The following is a 20,317-nucleotide window of genomic DNA, read 5'->3' as shown; positions in this document are numbered from 1 at the left end:
AAAAAAGAAGCAGCAGCAGCAGGATGAAAACTTTTAACTCCAGATCTGTCTCCTCCTTCTTGTTTAATGAATGTTGCTAAAATGAACACTTTCTGCTTTGTAACAAGTTTTTAAATTATAGAATATGGGTTAATTATGTCATGCTGTTTTTGTTCTTAATGGGGAAAATTTTCAGATTATAGATTTGATCATGTCTTTGTTTCCATTATTGATACAATTGTAATAAAGCCTTCTAAAGTTCATGCTGTTTCTCTTTTAAACTTCCAAGTATGTCACATTTGTGTTTATCATGGTGCATTATTGATATATAATTTATATAGAAACCTAATTTATTGATAGGTTTGCTCTGCTCAGTTGTGACAGTACAGCAATGGCCAAGATAAGCAATCTTGCAATTGTTTCTTAATTTTAGACTGTACATGGAATACACGCCATGAAAAGTAATCAAGTCCTTCAAGAAAGCATGGAGATGACATTAACATAAGACCACAAATTCCATTCTTCCACTTTCCCTTCAAATGCATGACATCAACTGAAACCACATAGCATCTCTTATTGTACAGAGAAATGAAAAAAAATCACAATAAAAATGCTGCATTCATTGACCAAGGCAAATGTAACACAAATTTCAATCACCGGTCCACCATATACAGTTTCTATATGAAAGAATTCTAATTTCAAGCCCAGATTTTATCTGGGTTTTAAAAGCTACTGGTGAAGAGTTTGTACAATACTGTAACATCATATGCAGAATCAAAACTACTAGTAATTCTGAAAGCTTTGCTCCTAGATCCTCATAAACAGTTTAAGCAATACCGATGAATCAACGCATTCCTCTGCCTGAATCTTGCGGATGATGAAGGTGCTTAATTATGAAATTCCTAGTCGTGTGTTGTCCGTTGAACCAGTGGCATGTGAAGCTTTGGAGCTGGAAAAAAAAAAACTGTGAGTATTGAGTGTCAAGTGAACAAAAAATAAATTCAATTAGCAGAAATTATGTTGCTGTCTACACTTTTTAGTGCATAGCAAATATAATACTCATAGGACTGATAAGATGAGAAAACAAGGTAGCTGCATCCAAACCCCCGCAACATATTAGGATTGATGAAGGTGCATTGCAGAATGCTAAAACTGACCTCAATATCTTAAATCCTAACGAGGCTGTGTGTGTTCGTCCCTGTGGTTAATTCTTTCCCAAGGAGAGAAGAGAGGTGTAAGTAATATCATCTCTAATGATTTCATAAAGATCTCCACATAGTTCAGGGAATCGTTAACATTCAAGCATAGAAAAGATTATGATGAAATAAGCATCATGCCATCACATCATAATTGTCCACGTGTTCATGCGTGTGCAAAAAGGAAGTCATTCCAGACTCCAAACTTGGTTTTGTCGTAATAATTACCAAAAGACATTCAAAAAATTGCTTTCTAGACAAAGCAATTCACAAAATGCCAGTTCATGAGCTCTTGTGCATCATAAATGGCTGTAGCTGAGTAATCAAGCTACATACCATTAGGGTTCCCTTGTTCGTTGAAACCTCGTAGAAGAGCGACTTCTTCTAGAGCCACTGAAGACATTTGAGATCCTATGTGAAATTTCCCCAGTAACAAAATAAGTACCATATTATAGATGAATTCAGGTGCACAATTCCCTGAATGCAAGATGTATCTAAAACAAAATCTCTAGATTCTCTATCAAAAAATCAAAGGACCTTGCATTGGGAAGCACATTGCGAATTACAGCAGAGGTTGGATATTTATATCCAGACAATAAAACACCCCAACAGATCCTAGGCATCATATGCTATCAATGAACTATTCATAAAAAAATCTCCGAGGGGAATTCTTATAATTTTTTTCAAAGTCAAGCAACAGTAAGAATTTTTTTTTCAGTTACTTTCTCTTTGGTATATCTCCTCCCCAGACTGAATTCTTCCATTTTTCTCATTAATAATTAATGCAATGTCTGTATGGTATAGTTTTTAAATCCAGTAGAAAATATCTAGTTATCAATTATCACTGACTAATTGAAAGAACAAACATAGATATATACGCCTATTAAGTGTATCTGGGCCCTCCTCCAAAATTTATGCCTGAAGGAGGTAAAGTATGCAAGCTAAAAAAGGCACTGTTTGGACTGAAGCAAATGTTGACGGCTTGGTTCAGCAGGTTGAGTCACTCGATGAAGAAGTATGGTTTTAAACAAGTCTTGGCAGATCACACTGTGTTCTATAAAAAGGAAGGTGATGATATTATATTGCTTATTTACTTGTATTGATGACATATTGTTGCAGGCAGTAACATGAGTGAGGTAGAGAAACTTCAAAACTACTTGGCCAAGGAATTTGAGATAAGGACTTGGAAACGTTAAAATATTTCTTGGGCATTGAAGTGTCTCAATTCAAGCAAAGACTCTTTCTATCACAGCAGTAATACACATTAGATCTCCTGACTGAAATTGGTAACTCAACCTGTTAAGATGAACCATGGTCTTGCTTTCTAGCTGGATCAGGTTCCAACGAATAACGAGAGGTATCAAAGGTTGTAGAGATCAATGCTGTTAGTGTTGTGAGCCAATTCATCCATGTGAATTGTATCTTGGTTCACTTGAAATCCTCTCCATGTAAAGGTGTTATGTTCTCTTGACATAACCACCTGGATATTGTGGAATATACTGATTTTGATTTTCCTGGATCCAAATTAGATGGAAAATCTATCTTAGGGTATGTGTCATTTGTTGGAGGTATCTAAGTAACTCAGAGGAGTAAAAACAGGATGCTGTATCACTATCTAGTGTGAAAGCAGAATACCGTGCCCTCCATCATATTACAAAGCTTACTTGGCTCAAAATTCTCTCTGGTGAATTGGGTACGATACAAAAAAAACAACAGTGTTTTTTTGTGAAAACACAGCAACTATTAAGTTTACCAAAAATCCAGTTCAGCATGATCGACCAAGCACAAGACAATCTAGATTCTGGTGTCTGGTTAAGATTCTTTATACTAAAAGAGCTCGTCAATATAATAACTAATGTTGTTACTAATGGTCTCTTCCATATGTCACTATCCAAGTTGAGCATGTGTGATATCTATCACCATCTCAAGGGAGAGAGTTAAAGTATATTAGTTGTGTACAACTATCAATTGGTTAGCTGATTGTTGTCAATTAATTGGGTGGCTTTTAGCCTAACTTTTAGCTCCAGGATTGTAGCCTATTCAATTGTATAGTTGACTTGCCTAAATGATCGATATTTGTCCAATATAAATACCCCTTAGTGATATGAATAAAATTATCCAGCCTAATTCTGTTCTTCAAGTGAAAACATTAGAATTCCCTTATGTCACAACAAACCTAACAAAAAGACTTGGAAAGGCAAACAAAAGCATGATAATGGACATCCTTTAGTTAACATGAAATCCAGTAGCTTAGATGGAGTGTATGCATTAAAGAAAGAGGGAATCAACTCTTACATGTCAAATTCAGACAAGGAGGGTGTTGCTCCAACTATAAACGATGATGTGGATATGAATGCTAGCAGGAGTGTTATGCAATATTTAGACCAACTACTTCATATGGATATCTGCTTCACGGATTCAGAATTAAGAGGATTAGCAAAATGACATACTTGATAACTGGAACTGACCAATCTGGAACTTCTACTTGAAAACCTTTACCAGCTCGAACACCACCTGTACATGGCTCAGTATCTCTCAACATCAATGCTATAGTATTTGATTCACCTGCAGACGAAGCATTTCTGCTTCTACCCATGTCATGAATTATATTGAGGTTTTCTATCTACAGATGCAGCATTTCTACATCTGCCCCTGTCATGAATTATATTGAGAGGTTTCTAATAATTGTCTCCTCTGGAATAATTTCTATATTCTTCAAACATGAACGACACAACCATTCATCAACCGATATTCTTTTTACACGAGGATCGCAACAAGATACATGAAATGAATCTTCACAATTATCACAAATTAGCATCTTTACCAGGGATTCTGCACGAAAACATTTTTTCCAAGAACTACTGCTACCGCTACCAATTCTTTTAGCAGAAGCACAGAAATGAGTACTCATGTGATCATTGATTAAGGGTTTCAAGATTTTGTACTGCTACTCTTCTTCTTTACCTGAAATGTTGTCTGTAACCAAATTTCCATTCGAAGAATCCAAACTTCGTGTACATTGATGATGGACGTAACAAATTCCCTTATTGCCGAAAGAAAAAAATCATGGTATATTTGCTACATTCATTGACCAAAGGAAATGTAACACAAATTTCAGTTTCTGGTCCACCGTATACAGTTTCTATCTAAAATACTTCGTATTACAAGTCTTAGAATTTATCTGGGTTTTGAAAGAAACTGATGAGAAGAGATTGTACAGTCGAAAGTGTAAAATCAAATCTACTAATCATGAAAGCTTTGCTCCTAGATCCCTCATAAAGTGTTGAAGCAATGCTGGTGAACACATTCCTCTGCCTGAATTCCCACAGATGATGAAGGTACTTGATTATCTCGCAAGTCTTACATCAAGACAACTGGAAGCAAGAAAGTATGAAATATTGTAGTCTATTTGTTTGTTGCCTGTTGAACCAGTGGCCTGTGAGGTTTTGGAGCTGAAAAAGAGAAGTTATTATCGAGTGTCCAGTGAAGACAAATTCAATTAAAGATACAATGTTACTGTCTAAACTTTTCAGTGCTTAGCATATATTACTCGTAGGACTGTACAGATAAGCGAACAAGGTAGATGCATCCCCACCCATGCGACATGTTGGATTGATGAATGTGCATTGCATAATGCTAAAGCTGACCTCAATATAATAATGGTGCATGGGTGGGTGGGTGTCCCAGTGGTTATCTCTCTTCCAAGAGGAGAAATGAGGTGAAAGTAAATCATTTTTAATAATTTCATACAGATCTTCACAGTTCAGGGAATCGCCAACATCAAAGCATGCAAGAGATTATGACTGCAACACGCATCATATAATCAAATAATAATTGCTAAGAGGGTGTGCGAAGTGCTAGTCATTTCAGACTCCAAAGCTGGTTTTGTCATAATAATTACTAGGAAGACATTCAAAAAAATTGCCTTCCATTCATTTCACAAAATTCCAGTTCATGTGCCCATATGCATCATGTATGGCTGTAGCTGGGCAATTGAGTTCATACCATTGGGATTCCCTTGTTCATAGAAACGTCGTAGAAGAGAGACTGCTTCAAGTGCCATTATTCCTCCAGTACATTTGAAATCTTTCCTTTGTGCAATGTCCCCACTGACAAAATGTGGAGCATATTGTGCATGAATTCAATTGCACAATTCCCTAATAAATGGAAGATGTTTCTAAGAGAATCTCTACCAAACTTGCACTGGGAACCAGGCAAGCAGGGTATCACATAACAATAACCTAAAACTTCTACCATGAGTAGTCCATAACAAATTATACTTTTCGTTTGTAATAACAATCTGAAAGCAGAAATTTGATATTTAAATCCAAACCATAAAACACCCAAGTGACCCTAAGCATCATATTCCATCATCTGAACTATTCAGAATGAAAACTCTCTTTTAATTTTTCTTGATGTCAAGTGGCAGTAAGGTTCATATTCCATCATCATATTCATATTAGCTACTTTCTCTTTGGTATATGAACTTGTATCCTCCATTTCATCACATTATTCATTTGTGCAAAATGCACAAATAAGGCATATTTTTGAGGTCTGGTATGCATTATCCACTTATGAATGATCATGAACTAACTGAAATATGGTACATAGATATGTACCTGTCAGGTAGTTCAGAGCTGCTACAATGCAATGACAATATTGATCCACAACCTCCAAATTTATCATTTGCGCATCCATAATATACTTCTTTTATACCTAAGTCAGGGGAACAGATTCAGCAGTAACTGATCAGACTAGCTGTAAATAAGAAAAAAGAAAGTTAGCAATGATGGAAGTCTTGCCATTAAAGGAGAACCAACATACCAAGTATCGACAAAGCTGCAGCACACATTATACATGGTTCACATGTAACATAGAGACTGCATGTTGAAAAATTTTCAGCAACTTCTGACACTGAAAGTCCACTTTTTTGCCACTGTTCAAGAAGAACATCAATTGCTTCCATCTCTGCGTGTCTTGTAGCCTGCCATAAGAAATTAAGGGAAGTGCCACCTTATTAATGAATGCATGCTACCAAAGCTCCCCCATCTCAACCCCAACACAAACCTACACGAGAGTACAAGAATACAGAGAAGGTAGATTTGATGTCTTTAATCCCTTCATATATATACTGTCTCCAATTCTAGTCCAAATCACATCAACCCTTTTCTTCTTCTTTTTGGAATAACACTGACCCAATTTACAACCACAAGTTACTAAGCTGAAATATAGGGCAATGTCCTAACTCACGACAGAGACTGGCTGATTGACCTCCAGATCCTAATGGTTAACTTATTTAACAGTAAGGAAAAAGAATTCAGCTTTCAAGAAACACTAATGAGGTCAAAGTAGTGAAAGCTAAACATATCCTGATATTTGGTTTGCTTGAGCCGGTGTTGTCAAGAGGCGCTCACCTAGGTACTCTAGGCGAGGAGAGACCCCAGTGCCTTTTATTTTTCCAGGCGAGGCAATTTAACTAGGCGCTCACCTGGAGTGCAAGCAAAGGGAGCTGAAGCGAGTGCCTGGTCAAAATCTATGTTCTATTTCCCCTTTTTTTAATTGATATGTGTTTTGACCTATTTGCCCATATTCTTTCTATTCACCACCAAAAATAATTTAAGGATGTCATTGTAAAAGTAAAGAATAGGATTTAAAAAGACGAAAAAAGATCATCAAAATAGAGTTGAGGCACATTGAGCAGCCACACTTTTCAAAAGAATCAGTTACATTTTTTGTTTGTTTCTTCATTTATTTTATCTCTTCTTTTTCTTTTTTCACTTCTGTAGTCTCTCTCTCCATCTTATTTCTTCTTTACCTGTCTTCTTCTCTTTCTTTAAATATCCACGTGTTACGCTGCTGAAATTTTTACTTTTTTTTTTAATAAAAGAACATTTTTTTCAAATCTCAAGCTCATCACTCATCAAACTTCACAATTGATTTTTTTCCTTGCCATGTTTATTGTGTCTGAAACTTCAGTTTATTCTCTCTTTTTTTATTCAACTTAGTTTATTCCAAACTATAGCATTTTAAGTTTAACTATTTTAATGTACTTGCTCTTTTAATTAATTTATTTTTGTTTTTAAGGGTGAATAGTATAACTTTTATGACTATTTTAAAACATTTTGAGTTTCACTTTGATTTTCTAATCTTAACTTTTAACATATATATATATATTATATATATATATATATATATATATATATATATATATTTGTGATTTATATGGTATAATATTATACATATATTTTATTTGAATTTATAGCATAGTGCCTTGTTTTTTATTCAGGCATGCACCCGACGCTTCAGGGGCTTGAGCTTTGGCTTTAATATGCAACATGGATATCTCAAAGTTTAGCTCAAATTTCAACTAAATTTGGGATCAGAAGCATTCCTAAGACCAATTAGACTGAGTTGCACATTTGCACTTGAATAGAAAGAAAGGACAGTTAAAAATGTTCAAGCAACTAAACTATTAAATAATACAACTAAAGGACAATGTATAAGTTAAACCAAGCAAAAAGTTGATCAAGTGGTAAGCTTACATTTCTGGTCTCTGTTGTTCGATTTCTCCCAGATGCAATGACCTTCCCATCTTCAACAATAACACAACTGGTTGAACATAACAATTTTACTTAAGGTTTCATTCAATAACCACACTGACTCTAAATGGAAAAAAAAATTTAATCATTGGAAAAACAAAATTGCAACTTGGTTGCATCATTACAGGCCAGTTGGTAGAAATATAAAGCGTGATACTTTAACCAGTAGATGGTACAACAGTGAGCTTAGTTGGATCAACATTTGGGATTGCGGCATGCTTAATTGCTTGGAGGCACTCACCCAGGTCATTTGATATAAATGCAAGAAAAATAATATAAGCCTATCACTCAATTTAGTTAATAGTCATGGATTTATTGAATATTTTCAAGCAAATTCTGCCTAGATATTTTGTAAATTTTGCTTACATGATGCTTGCACTGTGCTGAGATTGGGATTGTGGGATCTGAAACATGGTCAAGCTGGGGAATAAGGTGACAGACTACCATGTGCCAAACTTGAAATTAATCGAGGGAACCTTGACCCAACAATTATGTTACCAAGAGATTTACGAGAGAAGACAAACAATCCAGCAGATTCCTGGCATGCTTTGTGATCACATAATTGAGCTCAAATTTGAAGTTGGGTAGAGATGAACTCGGGGTGCTAACTCTGTATACAAAGTCAGGCATGGGCCCAGCCCAACACAGCCTCACTTCATAATTTTGTCAAACTTGATCATTACTCAACTCCATCCAATGTCACAAAGGACATCATAATGTTTTTCATAGAACAAGACCTGACTATGAAACATTCCCAACTGATTAGAAGAAAATGCTTTTAGCCATAGAATCCCAAGTTCCCAACAGTTAAATTGGACACCACATTGAAAGGAACACCAAGCAGTGAAAACAATGCTGTATAAGGTTACTGACCGAAAATAGCATTCGGGATAGCTCAATAATTAAAATGGCCAACCTAAAAGGCTAAGGTTTCAAAGTTGCTTGGTGGCAAATCTTCAGTTGGTGAATCGCATTACGATTGTTAAAGCTTAAAACTCTGTCAACGTTCAGATATAATATAAAAAACACGAATACAATAACCTGAACTTTTTCTTATCCTACATTTTAGTCACTTATAAGGTTGAGTTCATGTCTAGGTCATCGAAAATAAATATACAAAAGCAAAAGGCAAGGATGGTAGCCACATTTTATACTATGTCATAAGAACTTATTATAAAAGGTATCACTGCATTTACTAGCAAAGATGCAAAAGCTCATAAAATAAAATTTTAACTCATTGAACGAGCGATCTGGCTCCACAAATCCAATGATAGAGATTACTCAAGAAAGTATAGATTAACATTATTACTAGAAAAATAATGATAGGATAAAGCATACCCGACTGGCACTTCAAGGCTGTTCAGAGCATCTTTCGCCTGTTGCACCAAAAAGAAGAAATAAATTAAACCCAGAAATGTAAACAAAAATCTAAATGGAAAGCAATAAAGAATCATTCCCTGGTTACCCTTTTGCCTAATGTAATCATCTCAGTTAACACAAAGGTTTGCATGGATTACCTGTTCTATAGCAAGCTCCATGAATGCCAAAGTCTCAGAAGAACACCCTTCTTCCACATGAGAATCCATCTATGAAATACTCAGATAGAGAAATCACCAAAAGAATCAATAAGAACTCAAGTCTGTTGGTTTTTCAGTGATGTGTTTAACTTGTTTGTTAAAATGCCTAAACAAAATTACAAGCTTTGAAGCTTCCAGTTTGGCTAGTGCAAGTGGTTGTTGTTAGCATCTCAGTGAAGTGTTTCTTTATGAGGATTTAGAATGGTCTATAACCTTGAATTTAATAACAAGAACAATATATGATAATTAAATAAAGCAAAATTGAGAATAACAAGAAAAATACCAAAAAAGATTGAAACTTTAGTGAGAATTTCTGGTCTATAACCTTGAATTCAAGTGGGATTTTCAATCCAACAAATATAAGATAATTAAACAAAGTAAAAATTGAGAATTCCAAAGACAAAAAGATAAAAAAAAATCAGCACTGGTAACTAGGGAATTCAAAGAAAATCCCGGAATTTGGAGGAAACCGTGTAGAATTAGGTTAACTGCTAGAAAAGCTAAAAGATTCCACCTTTTTGGTGATGTAATTGTGAAGTAACAAAAACCCTAAAAGTACAAAAAGCGATAAAAGTATCAATTATTTCTGTAGAAGAAAAGGAGAAAACGCCAAGAGTAAAAGGAATATTTTACAAAAGAGGAGGAACCTAGAACCATATAAAAAAAATCCCTTTATAAAATCAAACCCCATTTTACTAACCTTAAAGAGAATAAAGATAATCCTGATGGATTGAGAGCAACATATAACCCTTGTAATCTAAACAATTATGAAGGAAGAAAAGGTGCCTAAAAGAAAATGGAAATAACCATCTATGTATAATGCAAACGAAAACAGATTATCATGAATGGTTATGCAAGGACAATATGTTTATGCATGGGCATTCCAATATTCTGATTACAAGTTCACACACAACAGATCTACCACAATGAACATCAACAGTTTAAGGGGGGGAAAAGTCCAAAGCAAACTCTTCTGGTTCCTGTAAAAGCTTCTAAAGGATAAACACTTGGAAAGATAGCAATTTCAAATTGAGGCTTCACACTGGACTCGGCAAAATTAAAAAAAGGGCTCCACAACATGTTATGACATGCATTGTACTTGTCCATAAACATGTAATGGTTACAGAGGCAAATAAGACTTGGAATTGGAGTGGTTCAAGAAACAAGCAATAAAAATTAGGCTCACTGCGATAAAAAGAAAGATTTTCAAGCAATGAAAATTCCATTAATCTATTTCCAATAGTCTGATCACAAATTCACACACAACAGTTTATGTCCGTGACAAGAACAACAATCAGGCTGTGTGAAGAGTTCTTGCATAAAAAATCATTCTTTTCTTACTTGTATATGCTTAAGAAGAAGAAAACAAATGAAATGAAATATAAAAGTGCAGTTTACTTGTGATTTAGGCGGTGTTTGGCATTGAGGTAAACCTGCTTTTCGTCAAATTTTTTTAAAGAAATTGCTCAATTTATTATTTTTTTAGTGTTTTTGGATTGTTTAGAAAAATTAAAAATAAAAACATTATTTTAGTATATTTTTAAATAAAAAACATTTTGAAACTCTCTACCATACTCTCAGACACCTCTCAGAGCTTTAGGTAACAAGAGCTGGTTTGTCTAGGTCTGCGTATACAGAAACAGAGAGACAACCAGAGCAAGTTTCAATAACGTACTCCTGCAAACACGTTTCAAAATTGAATTTCAATAAGCTAAACACTGAAAAGAAATCAACTCAAACAAAAATAATTACAAGGTCTACTAATTTGGTAAAAGATCAATAAATAAACCAACCAAAACCCAGTTTTAATCACATACGTAGCATTCAAAAAGTAAACCTTTCATCCAAAAAGGACCACCTCCTTTTACCTCTCTCTCACTTGCTCCACAAAAAAAAATGGATATTTTAAGCCTGCCCAAGTCAATTATATTCTACAAGCAGAAAAAAAACTTGCATGTGCAGCTCTTCTTTTTGAAAAGCAAAGCATGACTAATCAGGCAATTGGCCCATTTGGCAAATAATCATGTGATTGAAAGGACAATGTGCTAACTAATGTTTGCAATTCCATTTTGAAAGTAAATTTTTGGGACTGACCTAAGCGAGAGGGCTGGCTGCTGGCTGCGCCGCGCGAGATAGAGGGAGGAGGGTGGTGCCGCGATTTTACGAGTTAACTCGCGATTTTGACACCAATACAGTTTCTCTCTCCTCTCAGTGCATGTTCTTGTTGATTTCCGCCGCCGCCGCCACCCTTAGCCACCACAAACGAGCTCCAAGCGTAAAAACTATGTATTGAAAACTGTGAAGAGAAGAAAAAAGAAGAGCTGAAATTGAATATATTTCAAGCTTGAAGTGAAGGTTCGTTCAAGAAGAAGAAGGAAATTGGGTGAAATGAAGAAGGCATTGGTGGAATTAGGGATTCGGTTTCTACGGGATTTCTCTTTTTTTCTTTCAAATTCTTCTCCTCTTACTTATCCCCGACTTTCCGAGCGGAGTTTGTAGTCTGAACATTTCAATAGAACCTCCAACCTCGTGGTTGCCTGTCTTGGGAATCGATGACTTTTATCCCTGGTCAAAACGACGTAGTTAATAAAAAAAAAAGGTTCATCCTTGGGTCAACCGCTGGTCACCTAGGTTTGACCATGCGAATTTCCTAGTAGCTATCCTAATGAACCCGAAACGGTCTAGAACCCGGGTCTACTAGTTCTTGGGTTGACCCACTGGTAGGTGCTAGTTTTAAAACACTGACTAGACTACCTATAGTCAAAATCGTCAGGTGTTTTTTTTAGGTTTGCTCTTTACTGAAAACCTAAGAAATAAAGAAAAGACAAATATATTCCCTTTAAAATGTATTTATATTTTATTAAATTATTTCTCACGGAAGATAAATAATGCCTTATTAAACTATTCACGTTAGCATTTATAAGGAATTTTGACAACTGTTATTTTCCATGAAAAATATATATGGATTTATTTATTATCATTAAATCAATAAATTCTTAAAATGGGTGATGAAAATGACCCTCTACGAGTTTAAAATAAAAATAATCAATTTTTTTTAATATATATGTGTTCGAATTAATTTGTATGTATTTTAATTAATTTTATAAATTTTAAAATAAATAACTATATAAGTTTTTAGTGGTTATCATATTAATAATTAGTTCAAACATATAATCATAAAAATAAAAAAAATAAAAATCTCTTGATTCTAAGTATTTGCAGCACCAGATGGTTATGAAATAACTTTAAATAACTAACGATGGTAGATAATTTGACAAGTCATCGCTCCTTGGCTCCAACTTTTTTGCAACTTAAGAAAGTCATGGCGTCCTTGTTTTCATAATGGAAGAGTAAAGCCAGCATATTGAATAATCTTGGTACATACACATGCACTTCGATTACGAACTCAAATTGATGAGCCAATTGAGACGAAATTAGGTGTTGATAAGAGCATTAATGGGAGTAGATTGCGTTTTTTCTCATGATATTCATGTGAAATTGACGGCAATGCCTTGTGGTCTATATAATAATATTTTTTTATTTTTTAAAAAAATATTTTTAATATTAACACATCAAAATAATTTAAAAATACTATAAAAAATATTTTGAAGTACATAAAATATTAAAAAAAATTAAAAATATTTTTAAAACATAAAAACAAACAAGTTAAGCTTATGTTTGTTTTCCACTAGCTTTTGTGTTTGCGGTGAAACAAATGCGCGACAAGATATTTGATAACAGACCAAATTATATTTTATGCTGTGAGATCCATTAAAAAATTAAGTTTGAAATGCAATTTTTTTTGCAGAAGTTTTTATATATTTTTTTAATTGAGTTTCATAAAAATTTCTAGAATTATATTTGTTTTTGCGTTTCAAAAATGTTTTTGAAAAAATTAATTTTTTTTTACTTCAAATTAATATATTTTTTAGTATTTTCATATCATTTTGATGCACTAATATCAAAAATAATTTTTAAAAAATAAAAAAATATATTATTTTAATATATTTTCAAGTAAAAAACATTTTAAAAAACAACCGCAGTCATCCTCTCAAACATAATTACCAAATATTTTATATATTATTTTTTATTATATATAAACTTTAACCATAAATTATACTAAATACATATATAAATCCAAATAATCACAGCTAAAAACATTTTTTTAAAACTTATATTTTTTTCAAATCACAATCTCAAATACTACCTAAAAACAAACACATTTATCTGAGCACAAACTCACGTTCAAGAACAGAAAATTGGTTCGGCTCTCTCTCTCTCTCTCTCTCTCTCTCTTATTGTTTGTATTAAGTTTAATCATAACTAAAAGAATTAAAAAGGAAAAGAGAGAGTTAATTTGTACTTTGTATTAATATTGAACCATGAAGAGCCTCTTAGCTGCTAAATGACGCTATCGATAACTTTCTTGAACCAAAAAAAAAAAAAAAACTCAAGCAGCATCCTCCCAAAAACTAGAAAACAAAGAGAAAATATAGAGCTCAGGCGAAAAAAACTCGTCGGCCTTAATTCTATATCCTCCTCTCCTTAACCAGCCTCCATCTCCTCAGGTTTTAGCGTGGAAGATGAAAAGAAAGCAAGTAAAAATTGCAAAACAAAAGAGACCATCATCAAAGTAGTGATGATGATGATGATGATGTTCACAGCTTCTTCTTCTTCTCTTGTTCATCACTTCTTGGATTCGGCCTTCTCACAAATCTTCCCTGTAACGTTCCAAGAATCATAAATTAGAGTAGAGAAGCCTTTTATTTTTAGTAAATTTAATAAAAGGGCTAATTTCTTGCAGAAAGAACTGCCAGGATAACAAAAGACAAGCAAATATTTTTTAGGGGTTAATTAGGGGCAATGGCACCCCCAAACTTTGAAAAATCTTATATTTAATTCTGAGATCTTGAATTTCTTTAATCATTTCCTTCAATTTAAAGTTTATTTTATGTGAAATATATGTTTTGCATCCCAAAAGTTACACTAAAATATGATAAACTATTTGAATAATTTACCATAGACTTATTTATCATCATATATTAAGAAGTTCTCTTTTTCAAAATAATTTTATATATATTAAAATAATATTTTTTTATATTTTTTTAAAAAATAAAAAATAAAAAAGCTAGAAGATGTACCATCCACCTCCCCCTTTCCACTTTTCAGGGTATAATTAACTGAAATCACCAAAAGTGATCTCAGCAAAAAGAAAGTACAAAACATGGAGTAAGGGGAAAAACAAAAAGCGTACCTTCATTCTGGGCCGTTGATCAGCGTTGACTTTTCTGACCTGGTATCTGATCTTCTTAGAGAAAAGGCGTGTACGCCGCTTTTCTTTGTAGCGCAAGACGCTAGCTTCTCTCATTCCGTTCTCTGAGAATAAATCAATCTGTGCCAGCCTGGCCTGCCGCAAAAATAAATAAATAAGAACAAATTAGAACCTTCAAAACCCATGAAATAATCACAAATTCCTATCCCTTCAACCTCATTTATTACTAATTAACACAAATAATCCATCTAGTGGCAATTCGAGTAAATAGAAGCATCCCAAAGCAACTATTGCGAGGAAATTAATTTTGAACAAATTAAAATAGTTAATATATTTATATGAGATATGCAATAATGCCACCACAATTTGCTGCCTCAACTTAAATGCCATGCAAGTAAAAACAAATCGAGATGATGTAAAAACAAATTAAAATATACACAAATTAATCTGAATATTCATATTAATATATATATATAAAAAAATCTTGGGTCAACAAATTGAATTGCCTGACCAGCAAAATTGAGTTTGATTGTTTCAAAAAATAAAAACGAAGCAAACGTTTAAAGAAGGCCACTACTTGATCACACGGAATCAAGGCCAGCACTATTAAAAAAAAGGAGTTGATTAGAGCAATAATATTCAAAAAATAATAATAAAAAAGAATAATAATATTTAAAGCTTCTCAAAAAATAAAAAATAAAAGGAATAACTAAGGTCCCACTAATTTACAAAAGGTCGTGGCATTAGCTCCGTTGGCTGGGTTAATATTGGTAATGGTAGGTAGCTCTTTCCGAAAAATATTCTTTATGCCGCTTTTTTATTTTCTTAAAATCTCAAAAACGATAAAATACTCAAAAAATCAAAACGTAAGTAAAATATCAAGTTAAAAAATTAAAATTAAATCTATATATATTAAAAATTGGCACCACCTTAATGGCATGTTGCGAAAACTACAACTATTTTACTAAACACGTTTATAACCTATCCAATTAGCTATTAAAGTTTGAAACTTTATATTTTTTTTTCATGTGAAATTCATTTCCCGGCAGGAGATGAGAAACATACAGAGACATCATTTCCTTCAGCACACCCCATACTTTCGTCGGAAAATGGCGAGCCACGGTCGGACCACTCGCTCAAGACATGGTCGTAATTCAATTTCAATATCAACCCTTGACTGGATTGTGGAATAGAATTCTCCTTGACTGGATTTTCATCTTTCAACTCCACATTCTTCTCTTCCATCACAGCTGGTTTCTCCACTTTCTTTTTCTTCTTTTCGCTGCTCGAATTGGGTTTCATTTTCAACTTTGGTTTTGGCTTTGGCTTTGGAATTGAACTGCATTCTGGACCCTTGTTGCTATTGGCATTTGCGGTGGCGGCCACGGTGGTGGTGAGTCTTGGAGAGATTTGTAACATATCAACAATTGGAAAATCCCACCAATTTCCTTCATCGACATGCCTCAAAGCTCGAACACCTCTTCTCATTGCAATTCCATGACCATATTGTGATTTCCCGCCAAAATTATATCCCATTGAATTCCCGTACCAAGAATTCATCTGACCACCAAAACTAGAACCAATGCCATTAGACACCTCGTCAACCATTTCATTGCCTACACTTAAATGCCCCATAATACTATCAATACCCTCCTCAAATTCCTCATCAAGAATGGATTCCGCGTCGAAATCCTCATCGAGTCCATCACACAATCCCATTGAATTCCCGTGGAAATCAACTTCCCCGCTGCTCTGGCAAGAGGACTTATCTGTAAAATTCGCAAATTTTGACTCGTTTCCATAACTGGGCTTTCCATGGATTGGTTGGTGAATTAGGAATCCAGAGTTGTCGAAGACGCGAAAAGGCAATAACAAGTCGGATGATTGGTCAAGGAGGAGGCTGTTGTCCTGGGGTTTGATGAATTTGCTAGATTTTGTGAGGTGTTTGGTGGAGAAAATGTTTGGATAGGCAGTGGAAAGAAGAGCAGCTGCTTCATTGTAAGTTTGATTAGGCCTTTTACGAGGAGTTCTTGATTTTCTTGTTGAGATTGCTAACGGGGAATTGCTAGATTCAGAGATAGTGGAAGATGGTGAAGATGTGTGTGATGTTCTTGTTGAGGAAATAGATGAGGATTTGACTATTTCTAAATCAAATCCATAGGTTCTACCACCTCCACTTATACATGGAGAAGACATTTTAAAGGCGACAATAACAAGAAAAATACCAAAAAAGATTGAAACTTTATTGAGAATTTCAGGTCTATAGCCTTGAATTCAAGTGGGATTTCAATCCAACAAATATAAGATCATTAAATAAAGTAAAACTGAGAATTCCAAACACTAAAAAAAAGATTAGTACTAGTAACTAGGGAATTCAAGGAAAAACCTGGAATTTTGAAGGAACCCGTGTAGAATTAGGTGAGCTGCTAGAAAAAGCTAAAAGATTCCACCTTTTTGATGATGTACTTGTGAAGTAACAAAAACCCTAAAAAGTACAACGAACGAGAATAAGTATCTATTGTTTCTGTAGCTCAAGAAAAGGCCAAGAATATTTTACAAAAGAGGAAGAACCTGGAACCATATTAAAACAAAAGAAACCCCCTTTTAAAATCAAACCCCGTTTTTAAAAACCCATATAAAGGAAAAAGAAAAGGAAAAGAAGAAAATAGTAAAAGACTTCAGCTTTTCTTATTCTCTGACAAAAAAACAAGGGGTTCCTAAAACCCCATGAAAAACCCAGAATCGGTAGCTAACATGAGAGTTAGTTAAGGAAAAGATTGCATAAGAAAGGAAAGCTAGCCAATAAGTGAAGAAAAAACTGTTAGTCCAGAAACAGTCATAAATTTAGGATATAAAGAGAATAAAAATGAATAAAACGAGAAAAGGGAAGAGATTTTATTTTGTGGGCACAGCCGGAGCCAAGTTGCTAGCAAGAAGGTCACGAGTAGAGGCAGATAGAAAGAAAAAAATCTGCTGGAGGAGCTCTGTAGATATAGTGATACATGGCGAAAGCACAGAGAGACAGAATGCCACCCTCTCTCTCTCTCTCTCTCTCTCTCTCTCTAAATGTGTTGGGCTGGAGAAGTTAAAGGGATGAGACAATGCTAGTTCCCGCTGCGGGGCCATTCCTTTTGGTTTTCTCTCTCTCTCTCTCCAATTATTTTGTCATGCTTATTTACATCATTGGCCCTCTCCTCATTTGTTGGCTTAAAATTAATTATTCACTATTTCACAACCAAGATCTAAACTACTACTTGTTAATCTTACAATCAGAGAAAAATAATGATGGTACTTGTGATCTTCCAACGCCCCAACTCATATGCCTTACTTTCTTTTTCTTTTTCTTTTTCTAGTTTTTTTTTTGTTTTAAAGTAAGAAAGTACAAGTATATTTGTATGGTACACCTAATTGTTTTTTTAAGAAAAAAACTTTTAAAAAAAAAAATGATGGTAAGAAACCAATTCCCTCCTCCTAAAAGTGATTTTACCATACAAGAATCCCATCTCACTATTTATTTTTCTCACAACTACTTAATTGAAAGGGTTATACGAAGAAGTTAAAAAGAAGATCACAATGGATAATAAATGCTGGAGCCTGTTTATTTTTGTAATTTAAAAGTATTTTTAAAAATATTTTTTTAATTTCAAGATAATTTTTTTTTAAAATAAAAAATATAAATCAAATTAACCATCTCCTTTCGCACCTCGCCATTAGAATAGATTAATTTACGTGGGATTTTACGGGGCAGATTTCTTATCTGCTGAGATGGCAGGATCTCATTGGATATCTTAGATTTTTCAGTGCTTAGATGGCGAGAAGTTTAATGGTTAGAGGATCACCACGTGTATCAAGTCAGAGATCGGGTTTCTCACACACACGGGAGCGAGAGGGAGAGGCAGCGAGCAATGATTTGAACCTTTTTGGTTTCTTTTGCATTCCTCTGTGTGGCAGATGGGTATCATACGTTGGGCTTCTTAGCATCGTTAATTTCTAGTTCCTTTTCTTTTTCTATAATAATAATAAATAAATAAAAAGAAAAAGAAAATAATGATCGTTGTCCGTTGAGATTGTTTGGAAAAAGGCAATAGAAATCTTAATTTCCTTAAATATCTAAAACAAGGAAAATAATTTATAGACACGTTGGTGGGCTAAAACTATGTAACATAAGAGATTGATGTAACTGAATATATAACAATCGATAAACTAAGGATTTCATAAATCTTAATATAGTATAGAATATAGTATTTATTGTTTTATTTAGTACAAGATAGAATGCTGATGTTTTATTTTTATAAAAACAAAGTCATTATATCTTGCTCTTTTAAGGTTTTAGGCCTAGGCTTTTCCTTTTCGTGATATTTTCTCTAGATATCCCAATCATCCGCAACATAGACACTTATGCCACCGTAAATATCTGGTCTGTCTTTAGACACATGTCTCATTCACCGGAATAACCTGGATCTTGTCTTCTTCCCCCCCTCTCCCTCGCCAGTAACTCCCAATATAGAGTATTTATCGTTGCCGTGTGGTGATGGTTTTTTTTAAAATTATTATCTTTAAAAATTAATTTATATTTTCTATATTGTTTTAATATATTAACATCAAAAATAAATTTTAAAAAATAAAATATATATTATTTTAATATATTTTTTAAAAAAAACTATTTCAAAAAACAACGTTACTACACTATAATCATATTTTATCCATAATTGTTTTGAAATAGAAAGAAATTACATCCAAAATTTTCTAATTGATTCACTGATAATTCCATGATTAAAGGATAGTTGAGATATAAGAGCATGAAGGAGAATGTCTTAAGAAAGATTAATGTATGAGTTTTATTTATTTGTTTGTTTTTATCCTCCAACAATTTCTCATGTATTCTCGATTTCATGTCGATTAATATAGAAATTGGTTTAAGTTATTCTTCATTTTTGAAAAAAAAAAAAAAAACAGAGAGAGAATTTTTTTCTTAACTACACTTAAATTGGATTTTCTTTTTCTTTATATGCTCTTAAAATCAAATACTAAATGAATAATAACATGAGAAAAAGTAGCTCAATGGCCGGCGATCCATTACTATTAACAAAAAAACACTAAAAATATGATATTTTTATTGTATATCATCTCCCAAATATTATTGATTTGAATAATATTTTTTCTTCTCTCTTCTAATTTTAATTTTTATTTATTATGGATTGAGTTTTGTAATTTATTTTGATTTATTTTTTATAGAGTTATCATGGACCTTGTAATCCAAGTCAAGGATTTGACAACTTCACCATGTTAGCTTATATTTTTGTTAATTAATTTTTTTAATTTCATCTTTTAATATTTTGTTGATTAAAAATTAAGTTTTATAATTTATTTTAATTTATTTTTTATGAAATTATTTTGATCTCATGACCCGAGTCACGAGTTTAATGAGTTACCTTGAGTATTTTTTTTATTAATTTTTTTTAAGTTGATTTGTTTTTATTAATTTTATTATTTAACATTGAATTGATTAAGAATTGTGTTTCATAATTTGTTTGATTTGTCTTTTATTAGGTCATCCCAACCCCATGACCCGAGGGTATGAGTTTAGTATGTTAATCTGGGTTGATTCTATTTAATTTTTTATTTACTTTTTATAAGGTTATACAAGTCTTATGGTCTGAGTCACAGGTTTGGTGAGTTAACTCAAGAATTATT

At 33.3% G+C, this 20,317-nt stretch overlaps 2 protein-coding genes across 7 annotated transcripts; both read right to left on the bottom strand.

The window, feature by feature from the left end:
* Positions 1–4,201: 4,201 nt before the first annotated feature.
* LOC118033603 (tRNA-specific adenosine deaminase TAD2) lies at positions 4,202–11,890 on the bottom strand. Of its 5 annotated transcripts, none has more exons than XM_073410151.1 (9): positions 9,292–10,915; positions 9,113–9,150; positions 8,273–8,532; positions 8,141–8,178; positions 7,718–7,784; positions 6,000–6,159; positions 5,795–5,891; positions 5,181–5,284; positions 4,202–4,627 (listed from the first exon to the last, which is right to left on the bottom strand). In XM_073410151.1, the coding sequence occupies exons 3-9, from the start codon at positions 8,402–8,404 to the stop codon at positions 4,581–4,583; spliced, it is 645 nt and encodes a 214-aa protein (XP_073266252.1). In that variant the 5' UTR covers positions 8,405–8,532; positions 9,113–9,150; positions 9,292–10,915; the 3' UTR covers positions 4,202–4,580. The 5 variants fall into 5 exon arrangements, with proteins under 5 accessions (XP_073266252.1, XP_073266253.1, XP_034894516.1 ...); XM_073410152.1 differs by having other exon boundaries at positions 8,273–8,515; XM_035038625.2 differs by lacking the exons at positions 8,141–8,178; positions 8,273–8,532 and adding an exon at positions 11,446–11,890 and having other exon boundaries at positions 9,292–9,360.
* Positions 11,891–13,698: 1,808 nt separating this feature from the next.
* LOC118033602 (protein CHLOROPLAST IMPORT APPARATUS 2) lies at positions 13,699–16,992 on the bottom strand. Of its 2 annotated transcripts, XM_035038622.2 has the most exons (3): positions 15,689–16,991; positions 14,606–14,758; positions 13,699–14,072 (listed from the first exon to the last, which is right to left on the bottom strand). In XM_035038622.2, exons 1-3 carry the CDS (start codon positions 16,817–16,819, stop codon positions 14,010–14,012), a joined length of 1,347 nt encoding a protein of 448 aa, XP_034894513.1. In that variant the 5' UTR covers positions 16,820–16,991; the 3' UTR covers positions 13,699–14,009. The 2 variants fall into 2 exon arrangements, with proteins under 2 accessions (XP_034894513.1, XP_034894514.1); XM_035038623.2 differs by lacking the exon at positions 13,699–14,072 and having other exon boundaries at positions 14,607–14,753; positions 15,689–16,992.
* Positions 16,993–20,317: the final 3,325 nt, after the last annotated feature.

The sequence above is a fragment of the Populus alba genome, chromosome 6 (genome assembly GCF_005239225.2).
Source record: "Populus alba chromosome 6, ASM523922v2, whole genome shotgun sequence".
NCBI lineage: Eukaryota > Viridiplantae > Streptophyta > Magnoliopsida > Malpighiales > Salicaceae > Populus > Populus alba.
Note: the sequence above shows the minus strand (reverse complement) of the source record. Positions and strands in the feature narration are given on the sequence as shown.